Source organism: Nestor notabilis, unplaced genomic scaffold, assembly GCF_000696875.1.
Source record: "Nestor notabilis isolate BGI_N333 unplaced genomic scaffold, ASM69687v1 scaffold30203, whole genome shotgun sequence".
Classification (NCBI taxonomy): domain Eukaryota; kingdom Metazoa; phylum Chordata; class Aves; order Psittaciformes; family Psittacidae; genus Nestor; species Nestor notabilis.
Genome location: NW_009923031.1, coordinates 83,382 through 107,036, shown reverse-complemented (window position 1 = coordinate 107,036; position 23,655 = coordinate 83,382). Strand labels below are relative to the sequence as shown.

The following is a 23,655-nucleotide window of genomic DNA, read 5'->3' as shown; positions in this document are numbered from 1 at the left end:
TTGATGCCAACTGCTTTTTTCTTAGTCATGGGCAGCTGTGAGCCAAAAGATACTTTTTTGATACAGCGAGTCCTATCTTGGAAATTAAGGACTCTGTGACATCTCTTTCCATTTCTTCATCCTTTCTCTTCATTGGAAAAAATATTAAAATTCAGATGTACATGAGATCATACCTAAGGGGTCTGTTTACCTTAACATTATTTTACTCCTGTAATTGAACCAGGGAGAAAACTGATTATTTCTTCTTGTAAACATGTTCTTCTCAGGGCTAAGAGTGATGCCTGAGAGAATTCATGTTAGAATCTAGTCCAGAGTATGACAAGACAATTTATTAAACTGTTGGTTTGCTGAACATCTGCACCTTAAGTACTTCAAAAGACCTAACAATTTCTGAACATTAAAATAGCAACAAAATTGTTTGGTAACAGATATTGATTTTTGGCTTTTCCCTCCCAAAAAGAAAATAATACTCCAAATTTGGTATAAGCAAGGTTAAAGGGTGTAGCCCCCCAAAATGCAGTTCTCCAACTTTTCCCTTTCATCAGTTTCAGGTCAAGGTGAGCTGACAGGCTTCACCTGTCAAGACTTGATCTGGCCTGTCAGGGTTCTGTTTAGCTCATGCACAAGATGATGAAATCACAGACACCTAAGCAGAGTGGAAGGTACATCTCTCCAAGTGCTAGTGACTTCATCGTAAGTTCCAAGAGTAACAACAGCCTGAAGGCTTGAATTCATGTTTTGGAGCCTTATTCATTAACCAACAGGTCTGGAACATTTTAACTTACGGGTTTTTAATCAGCAAACCTATTTTTGTTAATAATTTAGACCTTTAAAAATTGTATTTAAATAAATTCACTTAAAAGTAAATTCACTGAAAAGGTACTAAAACAGAGGCTTTATCTTCCAGTAACAGTTTTGCAGTGTTTCCTAAACTAGATTCAGAAAGGAAGGGTGTGGTACCCTCTTAACTGTTATGCTACTGAAATAAACACTAAGTGAACATTATAAGTAATCTGAACTCAAAACTAATTTTATAGTTACAGAGTCAAAGTTTTACAAGAAGAGTATAGTGATTAGTAGAAAGAATATCTAATTGTTTTAATAAAAAAAACTGTTTCAGAGAAAATGTACTGTACCTCTCCATCTTCCAGTTCAACATCAAGGAAATCAAAGTCCCTAAAGACTCTGAATTGTTGTTCACTGTTTGAATCATCCATGTTCTCCTGCTCCCTTGTTCCGTCTTCTGAAGACACCAAGCTCGTCTGGTGCTCAATCAGATCCAAATCACCACAGGAAGAAAAAATTACCTACGATTCAAAGGATCTCTCTTGTAACAAACTGTTCCCTCTGGTTGTTTCTTCCTAAAAGCTGTAATTGGTTATTCAGAAGACTGTATTTCCAGTACACACCTAATTCCTTCACTGAGTATTTTTAGAACACTATTATTTATGTTGGACAGGTGCCTTCAGATTAAACTTGTACAAAGAAACAACTTCATACTGTAGGAACATGTCCAAGAATATTACGGCTACCTCCTAATGGCTGCAGATTGATGTTGCCTGGATGTTTGTGTACATTTATAGGAACAAAATTCAGAGAACTTTGCAGAGAAAATACTGTCAAGGGGATGAGATAGTAAGTTCAGAAGAAAAAAAATCTCTAGTTAAAAGTGATGTTCAAAAACATGTCAAGATTAGGAAACACAACAAGCTGTATTTTTCCTTTCCCACTAAAAATCATTATAGCTGCAATTTAGTTGTAAAAATTAAAATACCCCTGTCTTGCAGAAACGAAGGACCTGTTTACCATAATACAAGTGACATGCAACATATGAAAAAACATTCAGAAATTTTTCTTTCTCGGTAGAAAATGTTTTATAACTATTTTAAGTGCTTCCTACATTGGATGATCTATTGCTTATTTCCTGGCACTAGATAAGATTAATTTTTAAAGAGCAATATCAGACCTACTGTCTAATGCAGAAATGACACATCTCCCCTCTCCCCCCTTTTATTTCTGTAATTTATTTTTTTACTTTATAAAGGCTCTATACAGGTAATACCAGAGGTCATTACTCTCTACCCACTGAGATGGCAAAAGTAAAACCTACAGCATCACAGATCTCATACAGCAAAACTGTTTGTAGCTCTGTAAGTAAATTGTCTCTAAGCGAATGGGCTGTTCACTCACTGGTCTATATGCTGAGAAATGCAGCGTGGGCCAGTACAAATGACAATGACATTAATGTGTCATGAAACTATGCAAATCAGGTCAGCAGCTCTGGGAAACAGTGTTCTTCACTTCTCAAGTTTAGGACACAACGAAACAGAGAAATGGTCAATACAAGGCTACTTACTGAAGGGTTTTTACTCAGCCCAACTTCCTGACCACATAGAGAAAGAACATGCACCAGCTTTTCCTTTGTCCTTTTCTAGAAAACAAGATGTTTCTCAAATGAGCATTTTTTTTATCCACTCATTCTCCCGGTGGCTAGAAACATACATTAACAAATTTTAATTAGGAGGAAGCAACCAAAGAATTAATTATTAAGTGCTCAAAGCATTGCTTTCAGAGCAGCTATGCATACAAGGAAACATAAAAGTAACTGTTAATGATTTTGGTGTTTATTATTTTTAAATTAGCCTATTAATTCTATTGAGCATAATAAAGAAACGTTGGATCATGTGCATCACTTCAAAAGGACAGTTCAGAATCTTAACATTAACCACATGCATAATTATTTTTTGCAGAACTGGGCCTGAGTCACTGCTATATAATTTGCTATATAAAAAAAAAAAAACCAAACCAATAAATACCTTTATTCTGCATGGTTTTATTCTAACTCACAGATAATCAAAATCAATAAGGTAATCAAACATTGCTTTTAAGAAGATTGTTCAAAGGAATTCTTTTTACCTGATTTCCTGAGTAAACAACACTTAGAAAGTTGCACATGCTGTCTAACTGCTCTCCTTGCTAATATCTGAACTCACCTGTCATTCTTAGCTAAATCTAACCTAGACTTAGAGGTCTTAAAGAGATGCATTTCCTGCAGGTTGAAAATAAAACCCAGGATAGAAGACAGACATAACTTGGTCCATTTCTGAGTCCAGGAAAGACATTCAACACACACAGATCAGATGCTGTGCTGCCTCTGCCCCAGCCAGCCAGGAGGACTGTGCAGGCCACAGAGGACACAAGCATTTAAGAACCGAAGTGTGCATTAACTCAGCTGCTCTGAATGCCACTTGTTGATGAACAAAGAGTTTACCTGAGAGTACTGGGGTCTCTTCCAGCTCACAGGAACAAGGACATTGGAGTTAGACCCTGATGAGGTTGAAGAAGTGCTTCGGGTTACAGCCATTGCCCTGGGTTTACCATCTCGTCCAGAGGAACTTTGCAGCTCATCATATCGTCTCCCAATAATTGGAGTCTTAAACAGAGAGTAATTATTCACTAGTACTATGCTCCAGGATGAACTTAATAATGGGCCATATTGCTTCAGTTGCAGGAAAAGATTACTCTGAAGATCATATACAGGGGTAAAACAAGGGCTGTACCACATTTCATGTCACTTGATGTGCATGTTATTTTCCACTGTGAATGTCTGAGTAACAATTTACATAGTTCATACATACCTAGTGCTTATTATGTTCATTAATAGCTGTCAAACTAGTTTCTAACATAAGAACCAGAAAAAACCCAGAAAGCTTATTAAATTTATTTCAAATCCACCTTTCTTGCAGGTGTGTTTGAATGGGTTTTTCCTAACAGTGCTGAACACTCTGGCCCTGTTCCAATGAACATTAAAATGCCTTCTTGGGTAGACAGTAGGATACTCAGCATTTTCTAGAACTATACCTCCATGAAACAGCAAGAAGAAACTCTTTATGCAAACAGTACAAGATGCCTTTTTATGTTCATATGTCCTTTTAACCTCAAAGTCTCACTATTATCTATATGAAATAGCCTATAATTCTGCAAACAGTCCTGCAAGTTCATAATAATAAATAAAGTGAGTTACCCATTAAAGTCAATAGGACCATTCATTTCTATTCAGTTAAAAGGTCTACAGGGTCTGCAGGGCAAAGACTGCTGTAAGAATTTGGTCAGAAGTCAGGCAGTAATCCCTTAATGGACATACTTCTGTGTTTACCAGTTACAGAGAACATTGGCATCCAAGTATAAAATGCTTGGAGGGGGATTTTAGACATACAGTATAACTACATATTACAGTTGTCAACTGTAACTGCACAGTTACATGTACAGTTGTCATGTAACTGCAACACAGCTTTCCCCCTATAATTTTAAATACAACTAATAATTTCTTCACAAAAAAAAAAAAAAATCTAGTGAAAATCCAGGAAGAGCCCTCCAGCAAGGGTCTTTAAATATGTCACCGTGAATTGAAAACAATTTAAAAGACTTTTAGTTTGATAATTTTCTTGTCCTAACTTTCCTAATCCTAAAACACACTTTAGGACTACCAAATAATAGAATTAAGGTGTTGAGTAGCAGAATTACAAACAGTACCTCTGAAATATCAAAATGAAACTCTAAAGTCTTCCCTGGTAGCTCCTTGGAGGCACTGTTCCACACTCGATGTATTTCCATTTTTGAAAGGTCACTGTGTTGATAGGATGGTAAAACTAAACTGGCAGAACGAGAAACTACCAACTTCAGGATATTCAAGGCTTCTCTCCAGTGAATGCTCTAGAAATAGGTATATTTAATCAGCAAACAGAAAGCAAGATTCACATGCATTCAAGATTATTTACATTTTAAAGTTCTTTGCCACGTAATAAAAATCTGGAATTGGAATATTACTATTCTTTCTCTCTCTTGGACAGTGACAAGGTACGTCCTTGCTAATTTCAACAGCAGAGACCAAGACTTGCCTAAGGTGTCACTGTTAGGACACTGGCCTGCAACCTGGGAGGCCTGAGTGAAAGGCCAACACGGCAAAGGATTTAAGATCTCCTATCTGAATGCCTTAAAAAGTGTGAATAAATGTAAGGGCCATTGCAGAATCCCCATTTAGCAAGAAAGTTGACTTCACACAGGCTCTTTACAGGTGTGAATTCCTAGTAGAAGTATTTATTTTCCACTCGCCAAGAATTAGGTGCAGAAGTCTCTGAAGGAAGTGTGTATGCCACGTCTCTCTCATGCTAATAGAGTGGTCAGTTAGGCTTTGCCTGGTATTAAGCTTGCTCCCAATGTCATGTAGCTGCAGCCTAACCCTTCTCACACAGTGAATGCACAGCTGGGCATCTTACCTGGGGACACGAAGTCTATGAGACATCAGGATGTTTATAAACTAGATACCACACCAGACAGTCAAAGTCCTCCCTGGTAGTCTTAAATTCTATCAACTTACGATAGCAAATATTTCTAAGTTCCTATGTTAATATAAAGAAGATAAGGTATTTACCTGTACATATTTTTCAATGGTTTTTAGCACTTCCATGTTAAACTGTTTCACAGGAATAGCTGACAGGTCCATATAACTAAGAAGACTGTAGATCATCTGTAAGAGGGACTGCTGCATACTAGGAAGACCCTTTTCTAGTAGCTGTTAAAAAAAAAAGTGAAAATAACTAAATTTTGAGACATTTCTTGTGTTAAAAGCTACTAGCTTCATGAATACCACTTGGACTGTTCATGCCTCTTCACTCACTGATTTTGCAATGCCATTTTACAATCATTTTTCAAGTGATGGTGATACAAGCATGAAATAAAAAGCTTTAAGTTGGGAGCCAAATGCTAGCTTGTTTTGATAATGAAATGTACATTTTATATACACCTGCCGTAACTTATCCAGAAAACACACTCAGCCATTGAGTAAACCGGTAGGTAAAATTTACACTGTAATTGGCAAAGCACATCCAACAAAAACAGGCGAGCATCTTTTTTGTTGCTGAAAGTCAGTGAGAAAAAAGAAAACATGCTGGAGAAACAAAACTACTACTATTCAGACATCAGTATATATTTATCCAAATATATCTCACTGCCAGTTCTCACTGGCTGTAATTGCCAAGGAAATATTTTCTGTTAAGGAGGAGATGCATTCCCTGGGCTCTCTTACTGTAGAGGCTAATACAAGGAAGGGCTTTATCTAAATCCCAGAATTTTGGAACACCTGAGTGTAGATCCTGGAACACCATAATGAACCTTGGAAATACAACTGTGCTCATATATATGCATGACAGTAATTCAGGAGGTGTACAGCCAGCCATGCTATGTTTGCATATGTGTGTTTGAAATACCTCAGCTGAAAATTTCCTGGAAGGTAGCACGTTCTTTCGTTGGTGACAGGTACTGTCCTACCCCACAAATTTCAGAGGCAATCAAATATTATTGCTGGAGGTTACCAGAGGCTCAAGTCTAGACTCTATCCTTCCATTCAGGCTGACAAAAAAGTTCCTCTAACACTGGTTACTAGAGATACTAGGATCTAGAAACAATTACTTTATGCTGCCTCATGTCTTCCATCAGAGCAAAACTTCAATTGTTTAACCAAGTGGAGCCTAGTAATTCTTTAAATGCCCTCTCTGGCCTGAATGACAAGGCTCCTCTTTTTATTGATCGAGAATGCTTCATGCCAGCCAAAATGAAATGATCAAGTAGGACATACACCTATCTCACTCCACTAAAAATCTTCTGATTTATTTCATCAGTAAAAGCGAGTAATAATTAGTGATACATAAAACAAAGTAGGCAAATTCCATTAACAGCATAAGAGAGAGAACTCACTACATTTTATCTATTCCTCTACAAAAAGACAGCAAGAATTTTTAAATTAGAGGTACTACATGGTAACCTGTTTCAGCCCATGGATACCTTTACTGAGAGATAAAATGTGCTTTGCAATTCGTCTTCAAAACAAGGTTATAGACTTTTTTTGCCTTCCATTAGGATCTTGCAAGGGAAGGCTTGATTCCTTCCTCATAAATAGTTTATATGATCCACCACATCAGCTGCAATACCATTTCAGTGTAGGACTAAAGGGTTGGAAGAAGCCATCTGAAGGAAAGAAATTTTTTTGTTCTCTAAAAGAGGCTACTGCATCAGAGAATTCCTTTTGTGATATGAAAAGGAATTCTTGGGAAATGGTAATTCTATCTCTATTGCTGGTTAGAAAGCTGTTCTAGGAACTTTATCTCTGACAGTTTCTAATTTCATTCCAGTTTGTATAAATTTGTTTTCAACAGGATCCTTTGACTTAAACAGCTCTTGGCCCTCAAACTCTAAACATTTGTGGACTGTGCCAATTTTCGCTTGTTCAAGATGGGTATATGTGGTGGCTGATAGTCCAAGTGTGTACTTAAAATGCATCATGACTTTGTAGCAAGAAAGGGTATTTCAGTTTAAAAAAGAACAGCAATTTAAAATGCATTTAGTACAATAAGAATCCTTTTGCTGCCAGAAGTAACAAAAATAGCAGCAAGATGGAGTTGTGCTAACACATCATTTGGATCAGTGAGTTCCAGGACAAGGAGTTTTCACTGTATTTCTAAGAAGAAATCACATCTGTTCTCAGGAGTTTTATTTTTTTTTGCTTGGCTCTGGTCCTTATAAGCTGTTAGTGCGTGGTAACTACCTGGGTCTTATCTGGGTTTAGGGATCCACACCCCATTAGAAACATTTGGCCCCTTCCTGAAGCAGCAACTAACTCAGGACTAGGTGGAGAACAAAGCCTGCTCCTTGAAGGGCTGCCTGGGCTGGCTGCTGCTGGTACTGGTGTGGCTGCTGGGGTGCTAGCACAGGGGACAGTTCTCTTTGTCCCTCTGAATCTGGCAGCAGGTGAGAAGATATACTCAGCTCTTAGGTTATGTTGGTCAGTCAAACAAATGTTTTCTGTGTCCACTAGTGAAATAAAGAAGGTATTTCATAAGCCATGTCTGATAGAGGAGCTGTTAGTGGGATAATGCCTGACCTAGGACACGCTTCCTCTTGCAATACAGATGTTTTAATCTCTAGTGATTCCCTGGTTTTGAACAGGTTATGAATGGTCACACTTCTATCACAAGCAATCCTCTATCTAACAGGAAGGAGGAGGAAACATCTACCATGAGCAATGCACTATGCTTTTTTGTCCCTTCTGCTGTATTAATAGCATTAGCTATTTATGTCCAAGCATGACCCTGGACTTGATGAATCATGAGTTAAACATGTGACCCATGTAAATTCAGATACGCTTCTAGAATGCTTATGCTTTCATGGTACAAAGTCGATTTTTAAAAACTAATATGCAAAAAATCTAACATAAAATGTAATGGGTTTGTATGCTGACTTTGGCAGTGGAGGGTCAAAGTTCTACTGCACTATTAAGCAGTGATTTTTCCTCATCTGTAGACCGACATTCACAAATATTTTTCTAGAAGAAATGATAATTTTTCATAGATGCAGTTGAATATGTAAAACTGAGTAAGGAGCGCAGCTTGTCACTGTAAGGTTTGGATAAGAACACAGTTGAAATGCCAGGATCATACCCCTACCTGACAAGCAATTACATGCCATTAAGTAAGTTATATGCAATTTCTCTCCAAATGGCAAAAATTGAAGCTTTAGTTTCTGCCAAAGCACTTGTTCTCAGTCTTGTGGTACAAAGTCCCCTTCTGAAGGTATACATATGCATTTGGAGGGGTCACTGTTGCAACACAAATTTCCTTTGTTATTCTTAAGCATTGCATGTCTCAAAATTTCCCTCAGGCCCAAGCACTAGGGATTCAGCCAGGATTGTTAAAGCCCCAGGCTCTATAGCCAATGGTTATAGCGTTCAACTGCAGATTGCCCGGTGGAGCTGTTAACCCATTTGGCTTTACCTATTGACAGTGTATCCCACAGCTGGTTTATAGGAGGCAGAAGCACATTATTTACCCTAGTCTGGGGATTAACTAAGAAGAAAAGGGGAGACATTCTGAATACTGGAAAAATGTTTTTCAGGCCGAACAAGATGGTTGCTTGTCTCTTGCTCCACCTTCAAGACTGGCAGCTATGCTATGCCCATACAAATATTCCCCAGACATGACTCAACAGAGCTGCAGTCAATGTAAATACAGAGAAAGGAAGTAGTGCTTACTACTCTGTCATCCTTCTGTGATGGTCTATGTGAGGAATGTGCCTTAATTACAGTAAAACACTGCCTGACTTGATGTTATATAACATGGTACCGATCTACACAAGGGGGAAGTGCAAAGAAAGAGTCTCCAGATGCAAGTCTAAACCCGTTTTGAAGTGAGCAAGATCACATGCAATGGAGGTGCTGAAGCACTAGTAACTCTAGGTAGACCACTGAAGGGAAACACTTTCCTAATGCTGGAATAGCAGAGGAGAAAGAGTTTAAACCTTATTCTTTACAGCATTCGTTTATTAGGATTACAAGTTTCTACAGTGAAGGAGACACTTGACTCTGGAGGATTCAGGATCATGTTTGAAGAGCTAATAGTTCTTCAGTCTCTGAGTTTGAAAACAGACTGAAAAACCTCAGGTCCTGTTTTAGTCTCCTACAGGAGAGTCATGGCTTTCACCATCAGTTAAGATCTGATATGATTGTTTACTTAGAGCCTCCATGTGCAAACTAGGTAAAGAATTGCAGCTTGAGGTACCAGGGCCAATTTTGCTCTAAAGCTTTAAGTGACTGTGGGAGCACAAACTGGCTTCTCAGGCTCTTGAAAATATATGGATAGCCAGTATCAGAGATGCCTGCAGAGTTTTTGTAGATCCTCGGCAGAGGGGAGAACAAATCTGCCCCAAACCCCAGTGCTGCTCTAAAGAAGATAGTGAATTTACTAGTGATGTGGGTGCTGGTCTTTTTTCCAAAGTAGCAAGTGATAGGGTGGGAGGAAATGGCCTTAAGTTGCAGTAGGGGGGGTTTAGTTTGGATATCAGGAAAAATTTCTTCACCAAAAGGGTTGTCAAGCATTGAAACAGGCTGCCCACGGAAGTGGTGGAGTCACCGCTCCTGGAGGTATCTAAAAGATGCGTAGATGTGGTGCTTAGGGACATGGTTTAGTGGTGGACATGGCAGTGCTAGGTGGACTTATGATCTTAAGGGTCTATTCCAACCTAAATGATTCTATAATTCTATGAACACAGAACTGTCTTCTCTCTGAATGAGAAGGGAGACTGAAGGCATCTCAATACAGCAGGGAAGTGAAGCGATAGATCTGATAATTCTACAAGAAAATGGTGTCCTGATACTGATCTGACACAGGAGGCAAGAAGAAAAACTGGCATTAAGCTAAAGAGCAGAACTGAGCCTTGGATCCTCAGTAACAACACTGCATCAGCTCTATACTCCACACCTGAAAAATGTTAAGAGTAAGTGATGAGCACAGGGGAAACCTGGGCAGCAGCATGATCCCATTCAGTGTTAGAAAAATGCATACAAATTTGTATCAAGAATCAGATCCTTAAGTAGCAGATGATACGCGGCTAAATCCCTTCTGGAATTAGTCCTTCTCTTATTTTGCTCAGCAGTATCTAAATAAATGTTGTCCAGTTTCTCTCTTTTTCACACTGAAAAATCTGACGGACTGGTGAATGAAGCTGCTTTAAGATGTATCAGCCCTGCAGACCTTTGCTGGCTTTTGTTTTAGTGTTCAATACTGATTTCTTACATAATTTCCTTTCTTTCAGTTAATTTCAGCTTTTTATTCTTAATTATAATATAAATAACAGTTACAGAGAGCCCCAGTTATCTGCAGGCAGATTTCAGCTCAGTGGGTTGTTAGGCAACAGAAGAGTTAACCAGTAAAGAGGTTTTGAAAACTTACCTCAGCCAAATACGTAACCATACTTAAAGTAATATCAGCAAATGCTTCATGAAGATAACGGCAAACCACATTTACCCAGGTAGCACAGTCCCTTGTATAGCTGTGTGTTTTATAAAGGGTCATGACATGTGCAAGATTTGATAGCTTGGGGTTCTTCTCCTCCAAACAAACCTAATTAAATATAAAGGTCAAAACACATTAAGAACCAGGCAACTGCATTTATGGGTTTGTGGATGTACAAAACAGTAAGTAACTTTGATACCTGAGCAATCCTTTCAGCTATATCTTTACAAAACTGGTTTGGGTTGTCAAAATGCTGAATTAAATGGGGCAGAAGACACAAAACATTCAGTGGAAATCCTAGAAGAAGAAAAATACAGAACAAAATGCATATTTTGGACAGCAAGAGCCACAATGATCTTTAAGTTGGTGTTTTGTGGGAAGTCACAGTTTCAAGATTACATTAGCTCTAAACCCACACAGACTGTCCAGTTGATCATGCCACTGGCCATGCCACATTTGTCTTAAGGTGGCCTTAGTTTGAAAATCCAGTATATCATTTAGGCAACAGTACTGTTATGAAGCATGAACCTATTTGTACAAGTATTACCACAAAAAAGAGGTATTTACAGTATAAAATATCTCATAAAAGTATATAATTTATTCCTGTTAGTGCATATGTATATCTTTTCCACTTAACTGGCTTACTGACAGTCTTAACTGGTGGCATTTCTTTGACGGCTGCTAAAACACAAAAAGAAATTCAATGAGTATGATAAATGAACTGTTGTTTTAGTCAGGCTGCCAGGCACAGCTTCCCTTGTTTTATACTGTTCAAGTTAATAATAATAATGATGAATCAAAATTCTGCTATAACTGGTCAGATGAGACTACCCAAATGGGTGTTACTGAAGCTTGGAGGTGGCTCCTGCACCAAGTGCCAGCTGCTGTCATTAGTGTAAGGGCTTTGTCTGGAGCTGGGATTCAGCTTTTCTGCACCAGCTCATAGCTTAAGATAGCTGATGAAATAAATACAGGCAGCAACTGTAACTGAGAGCCATAACAAAAGCTGCTCTAGTTCACCTGGGAGCTCAGAGCTCAGAAGTTGAGAGATAGATCCAGACACGATTTGTTTTTTGAAAAGAAAGAATCTAATCTGTGAAAATGACTTCATAAACATTCATTCCCTCTCATTCTACACAATTAAACGAGTTGTCTAAGTTGGGAGTGTAATTTCCCTAGGCTTCCTCTATACTCAGGGAAAAGGAAAGATACCTGCAGATGGTACTATCACAGCCCATGTGTGAATTGCCCAACCAAAGTCTAGAACACAGGCACCACACAGAGATGGGCAGACTGTTCATGGCATTCATTCCTTTACTCTGGGTCTAAGCTTGTTACGACTTAATGGTGAAGCCTGCACAGTTTTCTTAATATCTGTGTTTCTAACTGAAACAGAAGAGTAAAAATCTGTTAACAGGACAGAAAGTCTCTTCAAGAAATATAATTAAGAAGTGGTCAATAACTGGATCAATAAGGTGTTCTCCATAATAGGGAATTTCAAAATGTTACCTTATCTCCCTATTGTCCAGACCTTTCTCCTCACTCACTAATGTGCTATTAGAGTTTATCTAAAAAGTGCACAAGAGTTTTTAATATTTATATTTCTAGGGAAAATTCCACAAAGCACTAATTTAAAATTAAGTAATTTGAAATATTTTGAAAATGATTCAATGGATAGACTGGCCAAAATAGGTTCTAGAACATTTGACAGTATCTCCTTGCATGTTTACTTAGTCAGCACTCAAACTGTATGCCGCTGAGCCCTAGAAATGAAATATTAAATAATACATGACTGCACTCCTCCAAAACCTTGCTGTGCAATAGATTGGCTTTTCAGAAACATGTTATATTATGAAATCTCCAAGAAGCCCAGCCAGCTCAAAGCAGAAGTATAGTATATTAGAAGACAAAGAAAAAGTGCCATTTCTGGTTTTGTTCAGGTAGGCTTATGAGGTCTGTCATCAAATGTCAAAGCAATGGAAACCGAAAGAGAGGGAAGTGTATTGGTTTTACCTATAGCTTGAGAGGAATCCACCATGGATATTCGAGACACTGGTGTCAGCAAACTAAAGAGCTGCAGTGTGAGATCAGTGGTAGTAAGAGAGGTGAATCCTTTCAGGAGCAGCTGCTGAAGCCCTGAGAAGTCTGCCCACTTCAGCTGTCCTTGAAGTTTCTCTAACTTCTCCCGGTTTTCAGCTTTATCTAGTGGCAAGTGAGCCAGAAGTTTATTCAGTAACCGCAATGCCATTAGGTATTCAAACTCAAAATCTGATTCCATCAAAGCCACAGCAACCCAGAAGATGGTGGCCAGTAGGTTGGTTGGATTGTTAATATGGGATGGGTCAGTGAGACTGTCCTTTAGAGAAGACGAACTTCTTGTTTTAGAGGACAGGCCTTGTTGGGTGCACGCCTGAATTCTGTCTAGTGTGGCACTGCGTGGTGGGTCCGAGGACTTGTCCACATCTCCGAACTTTTTGGGTACAGAGAAGCTCCTCTGGTGCCTGCTTCGTTCAGCAGTGGCTGTGTTACCACTTGCAGGATTTACATTCAGCTGGCCCGTGCTCTTCCGGTTTGCAGTCAGTTTGGTGCTTGATGTTAAATCTGGTGAAGATGAACTGAAACCAAAATATATAACATACACTGCAATGTGTGAATGCACAGCTTGAAACTTGTACATATTGGACACAAGTTCAGTATTTATCAAACTGTAAATAAATATTTAAATAGGAAAAGTAAAACATCACACTGTCTACGGCAGCTTGTCTTTTTTTTTTCCCGTAAGTCTCACAGACATGACTGAAGATTCATGTGGTGCTGCACCAAACCAAAGCAGGACAGCTTACAGTCTAGGCAGGTAAGAACAAAATGGGGATAAGAGATACAGAGCTGTGAAGTGACTTGTGGCAACATGCACATGATGGGGCAGTGGTAGAACTGAAAACAATTTTAGCTGTCAGACTGCAGAACTGCACACTTAATATCACGAAACATTGAAAGAAAAAATACAGTTAGGAGAACAGACTCTTACCGTGATAACACCGTCAAAAGATCACTGTTCTTCAGACAGTCAGACAGATTATCCACAGCAGCTTCCAAAGTAAGTAGTGCCTCCATTACATACCCCTATCAAATGCATGAGGTTAACCATTTAAAAAAAAACATTCAAAATAGTGAACATTTTAAAACCTTCAGTTCATAAAAGGAACAGGCACCTAATGAAAACCTGTGATTTCTCCTGAAAAAAGAACAACATTCACATCAATGCCACTGCCCTGAACATTAAAATGTCACTACAAATGTGCTTTATTTTCTGCCTCCGAATGATCTATGAAGGCATGTAAGAAGGGCACATATCTCATCAGGGGACTGGTAATGGCATACAGAACCTCTGACTTGTAGGTCACTGGTTTAAATTCTGCACAAGCAGTTGTGACAGAATATTACTGTCATCTGGTGGCAGTTTCATTACGTGAGTAATATATGGAGATGACGTCAGTCTGTTTCTTTTTAAGAGCTAGTAGTTCTCTTTATTAAGTCTTGAATCTTGCAGCAAATAGTCTCTGATTGTAAAATTTCAGTCTCTTTGGCTGAACCAAGTGAACATCATAGTTCACTAAGAGAGGAGTGGATCAAATCAGGTTTTGTACTACTATGGATGGTGTGGATGTCTTTATCCAACAGATGTTAACATTTGAGAAATGAGGTAGTGTCTACTTCATGTTGTCAGATTACATCAGAAGTTAGGATGATGGGTTCCTTAAGCACAAATTAATGATGTGAAAATGGAAAAAATGGTCATCACGAAGATTTGAGTGACATTTACTAGATGTTTTATGGTTGTTCTCTTTAGAGCTGTAAGATTGTGACAGCCTGACAAAGGCTTTGATATGGATGCAGTGAACTCAGAGGTAACCTTTTCTAAGGCCACATTTTACTTTGCATCACTTGACTCCAGAACACCTTATTAAAACGGTAATTTTAAATTAAGTATACACTAAATCAACAGTACTAAGAAGCTTATGTGCACATTCCTACCTGAATCTCATCTCCATGCTCTCCAATAACTTCTACCAATCTTGACAGGAGGTCAGACAACGCATGTGCAGAAAGGGGCTGCTTCAGGGCCCTGAATATCTGGAAAGAGCGACCTGCGTAATGTCTTGAAGAGCTTGAAAGAGCTGTTTGCAAAGCAACTTCACTCAGATGCTGCTCCAAATGAAAACCTAAGCAAAGAATAGTATGCCAATTATCATTTGACAGACTTTACTGTGGGTCATAAACAGCCTGAACCAGCTCCGTGGGGAGGATATGCACTGTAGTGTATCCTGCAAACCCTGTGAGAAATGGAGAGGCAGCAATGTCTGTGTTTGAGAGAACTTCTCACTTTTCACTTTTCTTACACAGAAAGTAAGAAAATAAAGTGCAAAACCAAAATTCTGGGTGTGCAAACGTTTGTCAGCAAAAACATCTGATTTCATTTTTTTTACAAGTCCTGGACAAACCTTCAAGCCATCTACTATTCTTGCTGGCAGCAACACAGTAACTTCTGAACACTCCCAAACCTAAAGCCAAGCTGAAACAGGATTCTTTGTATTAGCCTCAGAAGGCTTTGGATAAGATCTTAAATACCAATGCTATATTCTGCTTTGATCTTGGAAGATATTTAATTAGTGACTGTGTTGGTTTTGAAAATACAAACCATACATTTCCTAAGCTCTAAAACTGTAATAAATTAAAACTAAACTTTTATTGCCAGAAGAAATTTAACAAAGTACATTTACTTAGTAACTGTGATGTATTTTACCAACAGGAAATAGAGGAGCTTTTATCTGGTAGAATCAATTAAAAGGCTTTCTACCAACAGCTTTGAAGAAATGTTTGATTTAACATTCAGCCACAGTACAGTCTAACATGATTTTTTTAAAGCAGTTCTTTCACATGTCATACATTCTTGTTAAGACATACAACACATTGTGCTTCTGCATAAGCAGATCTACTGAGTCACAGGATAAACATTCAGTGTGAGCTTGAGGGAATATTTTTTTAGTTATGAAAGGAAAAAAAAATTACTACCTGACTTGGAGTCTTTAAATACAGATACAACATGGCGCAGAAAATTAGTGAGCTGTTCAGCACTCTTGGTGTTCTGATTTTTGGGTGTGATATCTTCATGGCACCAAAGTGGACCAAATGCCCTTTAAGAAATACATAACAAAGTGCAAAATCTCTTTGAGTGATCTGAAATAAATGTAATCAGTTAAATACATAAACTGTAAAGGCAATTAGATGTTTCCAGGACCACTGCCTGGAAAACATGCAACTGAACAGAATTTTATCAGCAAAATACAAGAAAATAAATATTCCTACACTGTATTTTACAAAACCTCTCTTTTAAAATATGTTATACCATTTAGAAAGCAGCATATACAAATCCATGGTTTTCAATTTAACATGCCTAGGATCTGCTGGCTGTAGTCAGTAGTTAATACTGCTTTCACCATGGCCTTTCACTATGCCCTGTACACTTCATATCTAGTTTTACAATAATAAAACTGTGTTCTTCCATTAGCTCATTGTGGAATATAGTACTATCAGTCAATTAGACATTTTATTCCCATCAGACAAGATTTTTTTCTGCTGTTTCTGACAGTGTAGTGCTTTTAAGTACCTATCTACTTCTATAAGTATCAATAAAAAAGGAATGGGAGTACATAATTACTATAAAGGTTCAGTCATTTTCCTTTGAGTTAAGTTGCTACAGATAATTGTAGAGAAGACATGAAAGTATCAACTACAAACGTATCCTCTGCTTATCTCCATTACCTGGTTGTCAGAAACTCAATTAATTTGCTTGCTTTCTCATCTGTTTCAGCAGCAGTATCCATGTCCTCAACCTCTTGTGTAATCTGTGGGAGATTTCCACTGCTGCCTCCCAGACTGATACTGGAGGAGGTGGAGCTGGAGCTCAAGCCAGAGTCTGGCACTGGAGATGACTGGTATTCCCGCAGAAAGTCAAAGCCACCTGCCAGCCAGAAGGGGGGAGATAAAGATGGAATGCACTGTTAAGCCAGCATTGTAGATTAAAGTATCTGTCAAGCAGCTCTTTTCAGAGTCAGCAGCAGAAACCTTCTACTGGGAAACATGGGGAAGAACACGTGCAAAACGCAACAAGCGTCAAATGTCAGTGGGAGTGAAAATGGTGCTGTGGTTCTAAACATGCAGAATCCAATATTAAATGAAAAATATCAAAGTCAAGATTTATTTTCTTTTGCTGCACATGGGCTTCAGCACTTGAGAAAATAAACGTTGCAGGGTATTTACATTCCAAAGTACAACTTTCTGTAAAGTGAATTCTGAAGCTGGCTTAAGTGCATGTAAAGTACAGCTCGCTTCTCTTGGCTAGTCTGCTGAGTAAAAAGCTTCTGCAGGGTAGAAATTTTTAGGACAATGACGATGTCCTAATTTTACAAATGTAATGACAATCGACACACAAATGCTTAAGGCTTCTCTTCAACACCTTTAGTAACTGTAAACACTGGACTACTCTTACTAAATATTTTCAGCATTAAGATTAAACATCAGAGTAAGAGTTCTGCTAGATCAAAAGCTTGCCACACAACTTAAGATCTGAAATTAGAAACTAAGACCAGTTTTCTTAAGGTTAGACTGCTTGTTGTCTTAGGCCATATCTACAACAGAAAAATCGGCCTTGCAAGAAGACTGGAAGCAGGAGGGGCCTCCCTACTGACAAAATCCAGTGCAGGTCAGGAGACCTAATTTAGTTGCCTGACATTATGTTGAGCAAAACTGAACCAAAGTATTTTCAGTTAGAAACTTTTGCTATGGCTACTCACCCACACTCTCACTCTTAATATCAGCTGCTCAAAAAAGAGTACAAATAAAAAGTTCTGGTAACTTCTTGGACTTCAGAGGCCCAGACACAGAGTATCAATTCCATTTTCCAGACTCAGGAGTGAAAAGAGCTTTTCATTTTGGCAGAAAATCAGTAATATAATTCTAGTGCAAGAATTTTATTCTGTATTTAATAATTCACAGACGTGTTGGAAAAGAGATCTACACAATTCAAGACAGGAAATTCATGTACAAGGCAATTTTGCATAGACATTATTCAGAATGAAACCTTAATGGCCAAACTAATTCATTAATCTGAAATAGCGACTCCTTCTTCTCATTACTTTAAAATAGTTTGGTTTTTTTTGGTTGATTGGTTGGTTGGTTTTCTTTTTTGTGGCTCATACAAAATAATGATATTCTTTATAAAGCCAAACTATTTATTACTTCCGGTTAAATTCCTAAAGGACCACAGAAATGCCACTGATTTGATAATTTCATTTCTCACTCTACTGTAAAGTTCCTCACCCTCTCCCAAACAACTAATTCTACCTCCCTAACTCTACACTGGTTCTGTGATCCTTTCAAATCTCAACAGTATGCTTGATTTTCGTAATATTACCTGACAATAGTCAATCTAGCTAGCAGCTTTCTAATTGTTCCCGACCAACCCCTTAAAAACAGGTAAATCGCTAAAAGTTAACAAAATACCAATCCCAGCTGAGGTCGGAAATAAGGCTCCTAATATGGAAGCAGATTTCAGGACAGACATGAAGTGTATCTGTGATATAAAGGAAGGTGTATATAATGCGAAATTTAACTTCATAATGGAAAATCTGAGCTGCATATTCTTGCAGCTATTCCTGTGTTGGAATTATTTGTTCATTTCTTTTTAAGGTTGAGGAGTGATTGCCCTCATTTAAAGTAGTCCTGTCTCCTTGAAGGGGAAGTTAGGAAGTTATTAGCTGTATTAATATTTAAAATTCTACATTATGTATTTCGCCTGCCATCAGATAGCTTTTTCACTATTATGAAAAGTTATATAAGAATAATTTGGGTGCATCTCTAGGGTAGTTCACATGGAATTAATATTAATAAGACCTTTAATATTTGCCACTTCACTACTTTATCAAACTGTGATACTTTAGGAAAGTAACCTTGACTTCCTACTTTCAAAAACCTCACAGTATAATGCAATGTTATTTTCTTCTTTTGCTTTATTACCGGTATAAAGATATTCAGGTAAGTATGCTGGTTGTACTGTCAGAGTCTTGATCTCGTTCATCTCTCTGGTCTGAAGAAGCACTGATGCAATAGCTTGATAGTTGCTATTGCAAGATAATGCAATCAAAAGATGAAGCAGTAATTTTTTACTGTGTTCAAAGACCTCAGGGCGGTAATGGTCAAGACCTAAAATAAAAGGTTACAGCAATCATTGAATATGAAATAACAATAAACAAGTTCACATTCCAGAAATAGCAAAAATTCCAAGGCAGTTTATGACGACAGTGCAAACAAACAAAAGATGTAATATTTCCAGACATAGGTACTGGTGTTTTTACTTAAATGTGTGTATTTAGTTTCCAGACTGAGGTCCCATACAGGAAATACAAAACAATGTGCGGCAATACAACTTTATGCATTGTCTCACTGCAAGGTTAATTTGACAAGGGCTGGAAAACCTCTGAAGATGAGAAATTCTTGATGGTGGTTGTAATTACATTGCTTATCTCAGTATCTGGCTTTCTTGCGCAGACATCAGTTTTACAACATGTCCAAACAGCTAGAGGAAGATACTGATTTATTAAAGGAACTGAGAGACAAAATCCCTTGAACTTCAGCTACCAGTGAGTAACATGAGACATTACCTACTAGCTCAGGGTGCAGAACTGAACCAAAGGTCTAGCGCTGAAATACTCTGATCTGGTTACCATTACTGCTGTTTGTAAGATTTTAACACAACCTGAATAATTCACAAATTACAAATATAAAGGAAAGAGATGTTTGTGAGATACACTACACTGTGGCAGTAATCTCTTTTCAATTTTCTTTCAGCATCTTCCAGGATATTTAAAAATACCTTCTTCTGTTCAGGGGAAGTTTCAGTGCTGAAAAATCAAATCATTTTCTTCTTTAGCTCCTCTCAGGATATATTCCTCTTTAAATAGTGGCTCCTTCATTACTCTAAGTGGCAGCAGCCAACAGGTCTTTCAAGTCAAGAGTGTTTTCTAGTACACTCCAAACACGCTGGTTTTGTCTGGCCTGCAAAAATGAAGCTGCTCATACTGGCACAGTCTCAACAATGTGTCTTTGGCTCCTATGGGCAGGTCTTTGGAGGTTCTGTGATTCTTGGTCTTATCTCCCCATAGCTTCCTCCAAAAGCAGTGAAATTAATGAAGTCTGCTTTTCCAGTGGTCTGTGTCCTTCCTTCGCTATCTCTGCAGTACATATCTTGGCTCTTTTACACAGTATTTTTTCAAAGGTAAGAGGCAGCACTCGTGTATAGTCCAGGTCTAAAGCATGTGCTGACTGCCCAGCGCAAACCAGATTGTACAAAGGCTGAGTTTCATGGGATGTTCTTACAGGGGTGGGGGCCAGGTACAGACTTTTTTTAGAGATCTTTTAGAAAGACAATCATCTTCAAATATCTACCCACCTCACAAATTTGGGTGAAATTGGTGAAAATACTCAAAAATTTTGAAGTTCTGAGATTAATTCACAGACTGTAATTGCCTCAGGCTTTTTTTTCTTTTTTTTTAGGAAATTATAATTAAAAACTTTGAAGAAACACAACTCTACAGCTTCAGCGAAACAAAACTAAAAGGACAGGACTACATTTATATACTTCATTTCTTGTTCTGTTGGTCTTACCTAAAAAGAGAGCATGTAGTAATAAAGGGAGATGAAGGGCCCAATCTTCTCTCACACTGTGATCCACCACCATCTCAGTCATGAAGATGACAGCAATATTGCACCTGGAAATGAAATATCACAGTGTCAGTTTGAAACCTCTTGGAGATGGGAAAACAGTAACATGACAGCTATTTCTGAAGAATTAAACGATCTCTACATTTTCAAATTTGTAGCATTTCTTCTCAATACGAGTAATACTGAAGCACCTTAGTTACAGCATTAAGCAGGTAAGTACTCATTAATGAAAAGAACACCATCACCGTCAGTACAAATTATGTAGAAGAGGAATTTCAGAATATGCATAGCCTAGCTAGAATAAGAGATCAAGGGGGGAAAAGTGCTATGAACAACAGCCACAGAGGCTTGGGAAAGAGAAATTTTCCTTTTTTTCTAGTTGTTTCTTCAGTCTGATTCTTATCAGAAAGTGATTTCCTACATTGTAAGTAGGCTTGCTGGTAGAAATCTGGTAGAACTGCAAGCCTTCAGTGCATGTTGATTTTAGCACTGGAAATCAAAAGGAATTGAAGGTATGATGTTCTGAGTGGTGAGACAGTTGGATTGGTGTTGGTCAACCAGTAAGAGGAAGCATCTCACCGTTTCAAATGTCAGAATGAGAAACTGCTCACCTATGAAGGGGTCCCCGGGGTGTGATGGTTTCTGGGAGGTAGTCCACAAGTGGTGCCCAACATCCTCCATTGTAAGGCATGGGCAGGGGATGTGGTTGTTTGGTTTCAACAATATTCAATAACCAGCTTGTATATGGAGAAACGGGATCATCTGTATGGAAAAGCATTAAAACAGCGTGTGTGAAAAACAAGACTGGTTACCCATTTTTGAGAAATAGTAAAACAGAGTTCATGCTAATGTATCAGCTTAGCTGTTTGGATAACGTGATAAAATTACAAGAGGTTTGCAAATCCTATGTTCAGTAACAAGTGCTACATTTTTAATCCCTCTTTCATGCTGCTGGAAATTAAAGAGATTCCAGGCAGACAGCACTGAATGGTAGGAGCTGCAGCTGAATCCCTGCTGTCACTTTGTAGCTTTGGATCCAGATCACAAAGCACCAAGCAACAGACTTTCTTTTCAAAGATGAGAGAAAAGTTCAGCTAACAAAGCTGCTGTCAGAAGCCATCTGCTGCAAGAAGCCATGTACCAGCAACACATTCTGAACAATGCTACAAAGGCAGAAGTTAAATGTCTCGAATTAGGAATGAGGCATAAGAAATCCTAAAAACATCTTCAGGGTAATTTTCTTTCAACAGGGGTGAATTATCTCTCGAATTTCTTAAAGATTAATTTGACTTTGCTTCAGTATGACAGCTGCTGTATGTTAATGAGCAATAGGATTTTTTTCCCACCTGTTTATCTACAATGATGTGGGTCAAGTAAGTTATTTCCACCACTTTCTGTCTTCTCTCAGCTTTTATCATCTCTCCTCTATTCTGTTCTCTCTCATTCTTCCTGATTTTCCCATTGGCCAGTTTTTATTTCTCAGGTCTGACAGTCTGCGATACACTGCCATGGAAAGTATCCTTTCCAGGCCTCTCCTTGACATATATCCAAACATTGCCCTTTGTGAATTTTTAATGAGAGCATTATTTTTATTATTATTACACCTCTGTATTTAGGTAGGTTTGAAAATCTCAGCAATGTCCTTTTGTTAACAGCCTGTATCTGATGTTTGGCGGCTTTGCCACAGGAAACAAGTGGTTTGATTCCTACAACAGTATCAAAGCTAATGTCTTCTAAAGCACATCGCTCTTGGTTTTGGCAAATCATCTCCAGGTTTCCAGATCTTCAGGAGCCCTTCAATGAAGAAGCTGCTCCTCCAATTATTACTTAAATGCCAATTTTATCATTCCCATTCTTCAGTGTTAGTCTTCCAAGGAGCACTTTAGATCTTTATGGTTTATACCTCTACTTATTTCTGTCATCCTTTTGAGGATGATTTATTAGTTACAGATAAAGAATAAACTGACCTAATACTGTAGCAAAGTATAGCATTTTCACATATTTATCTTCTAAGGATTAACCAGACAATGTTTGACAGATACTTTTCACATAAAAACTACCAATTAAGTGTTTCACATAAAACTGCTTCTTGAAGTCCATGCTAAGACTGACTACACACTCATGTTTTCACAGGTTTACATGCAGACTGAGAAAAAAAGAAGCATTTTGCACCTTAACATGGAATCTTTGCCTGAACAAAAGAGTTTCTGTGCTGTAGAGTTATGTTCCCTATTTATATCCTCCGCAATTTATGTATGCTCAAGTAGACTGGAGAGGAGAAGCCATACCACCAACTCCTTCTGCTGCCTGCCAGAGGGAATAAGTTACTCTTTCTTAATTGAAATTGCATTATTTATCTTGTGGAATGACAAATGGTATAAGAATTACTCTTTCATTTTAGAGTTCTATTTATTTTACTTCTTGGTATTCATGTATTTGCATAAGGAACCCCTGTGAAAAGCAAACCTTGCATAAATATTCATAGTACTATAAAGCTTGCAGGTATAGACAGGAAAAACATTTGGGCACTGGCTTGAGGAGACATTCCAAAGAGCAAATAAAATGTCAGTACTTTTTAACCTTTTATTACTCTAAGCTCTTGTCAAAACCAGCTACTTGTGAAGAATGTTCTGACAATACAAACATTGTTCTGTTCTGAAAGACTGTTCATGCAGATCAGATTAGCACTGGTGCTCCAGTTAACATCTGCTGAAGAATTTTTAGTAGCTGCAGCACTGCAAAGGTGTAAAGAAAACAAGACAAGTGTGCTGAACACCACTGAGTTTAATATGTTGCACACTTTTTAGTATATTTAAACACTGCAGTATGTACATAGACAATATATTGTAAATATTGCTCTTTGTAATTATGAAAAATAGTTGTCTAAATACTTTAAATTATCCTGTTGTACGGTGTTTCCATATTTTGCAGTAAAGTATTGCCGAAAATCTACTTGGATTAAAGAATATGTAAAATCTTTACTTTTTATGTCAAAATACTGCCCCAAAATGGTGTCTGTAGCACCAGGACAAGA

General features: G+C 38.0%; 1 protein-coding gene across 1 annotated transcript in view; it reads right to left on the bottom strand.

Annotated features, from left to right (window-relative positions):
* FRY (furry homolog (Drosophila)) overlaps positions 1-23,655 on the bottom strand; it is a 134,829-nt gene that overhangs the window by 29,963 nt on the left and 81,211 nt on the right. The window contains exons 38-52 of the mRNA XM_010011901.1: positions 21,233-21,383; positions 20,565-20,668; positions 18,918-19,103; positions 16,665-16,863; positions 15,915-16,036; positions 14,877-15,064; positions 13,870-13,964; positions 12,855-13,456; positions 11,041-11,138; positions 10,779-10,949; positions 5,432-5,572; positions 4,534-4,713; positions 3,272-3,433; positions 2,357-2,431; positions 1,137-1,307 (exon numbers count right to left, since the gene is read on the bottom strand). Of these exons, the coding sequence (XP_010010203.1) occupies positions 1,137-1,307; positions 2,357-2,431; positions 3,272-3,433; positions 4,534-4,713; positions 5,432-5,572; positions 10,779-10,949; positions 11,041-11,138; positions 12,855-13,456; positions 13,870-13,964; positions 14,877-15,064; positions 15,915-16,036; positions 16,665-16,863; positions 18,918-19,103; positions 20,565-20,668; positions 21,233-21,383 (2,645 nt within the window). The remainder of the gene's footprint in view (positions 1-1,136; positions 1,308-2,356; positions 2,432-3,271; positions 3,434-4,533; positions 4,714-5,431; positions 5,573-10,778; positions 10,950-11,040; positions 11,139-12,854; positions 13,457-13,869; positions 13,965-14,876; positions 15,065-15,914; positions 16,037-16,664; positions 16,864-18,917; positions 19,104-20,564; positions 20,669-21,232; positions 21,384-23,655) is intronic.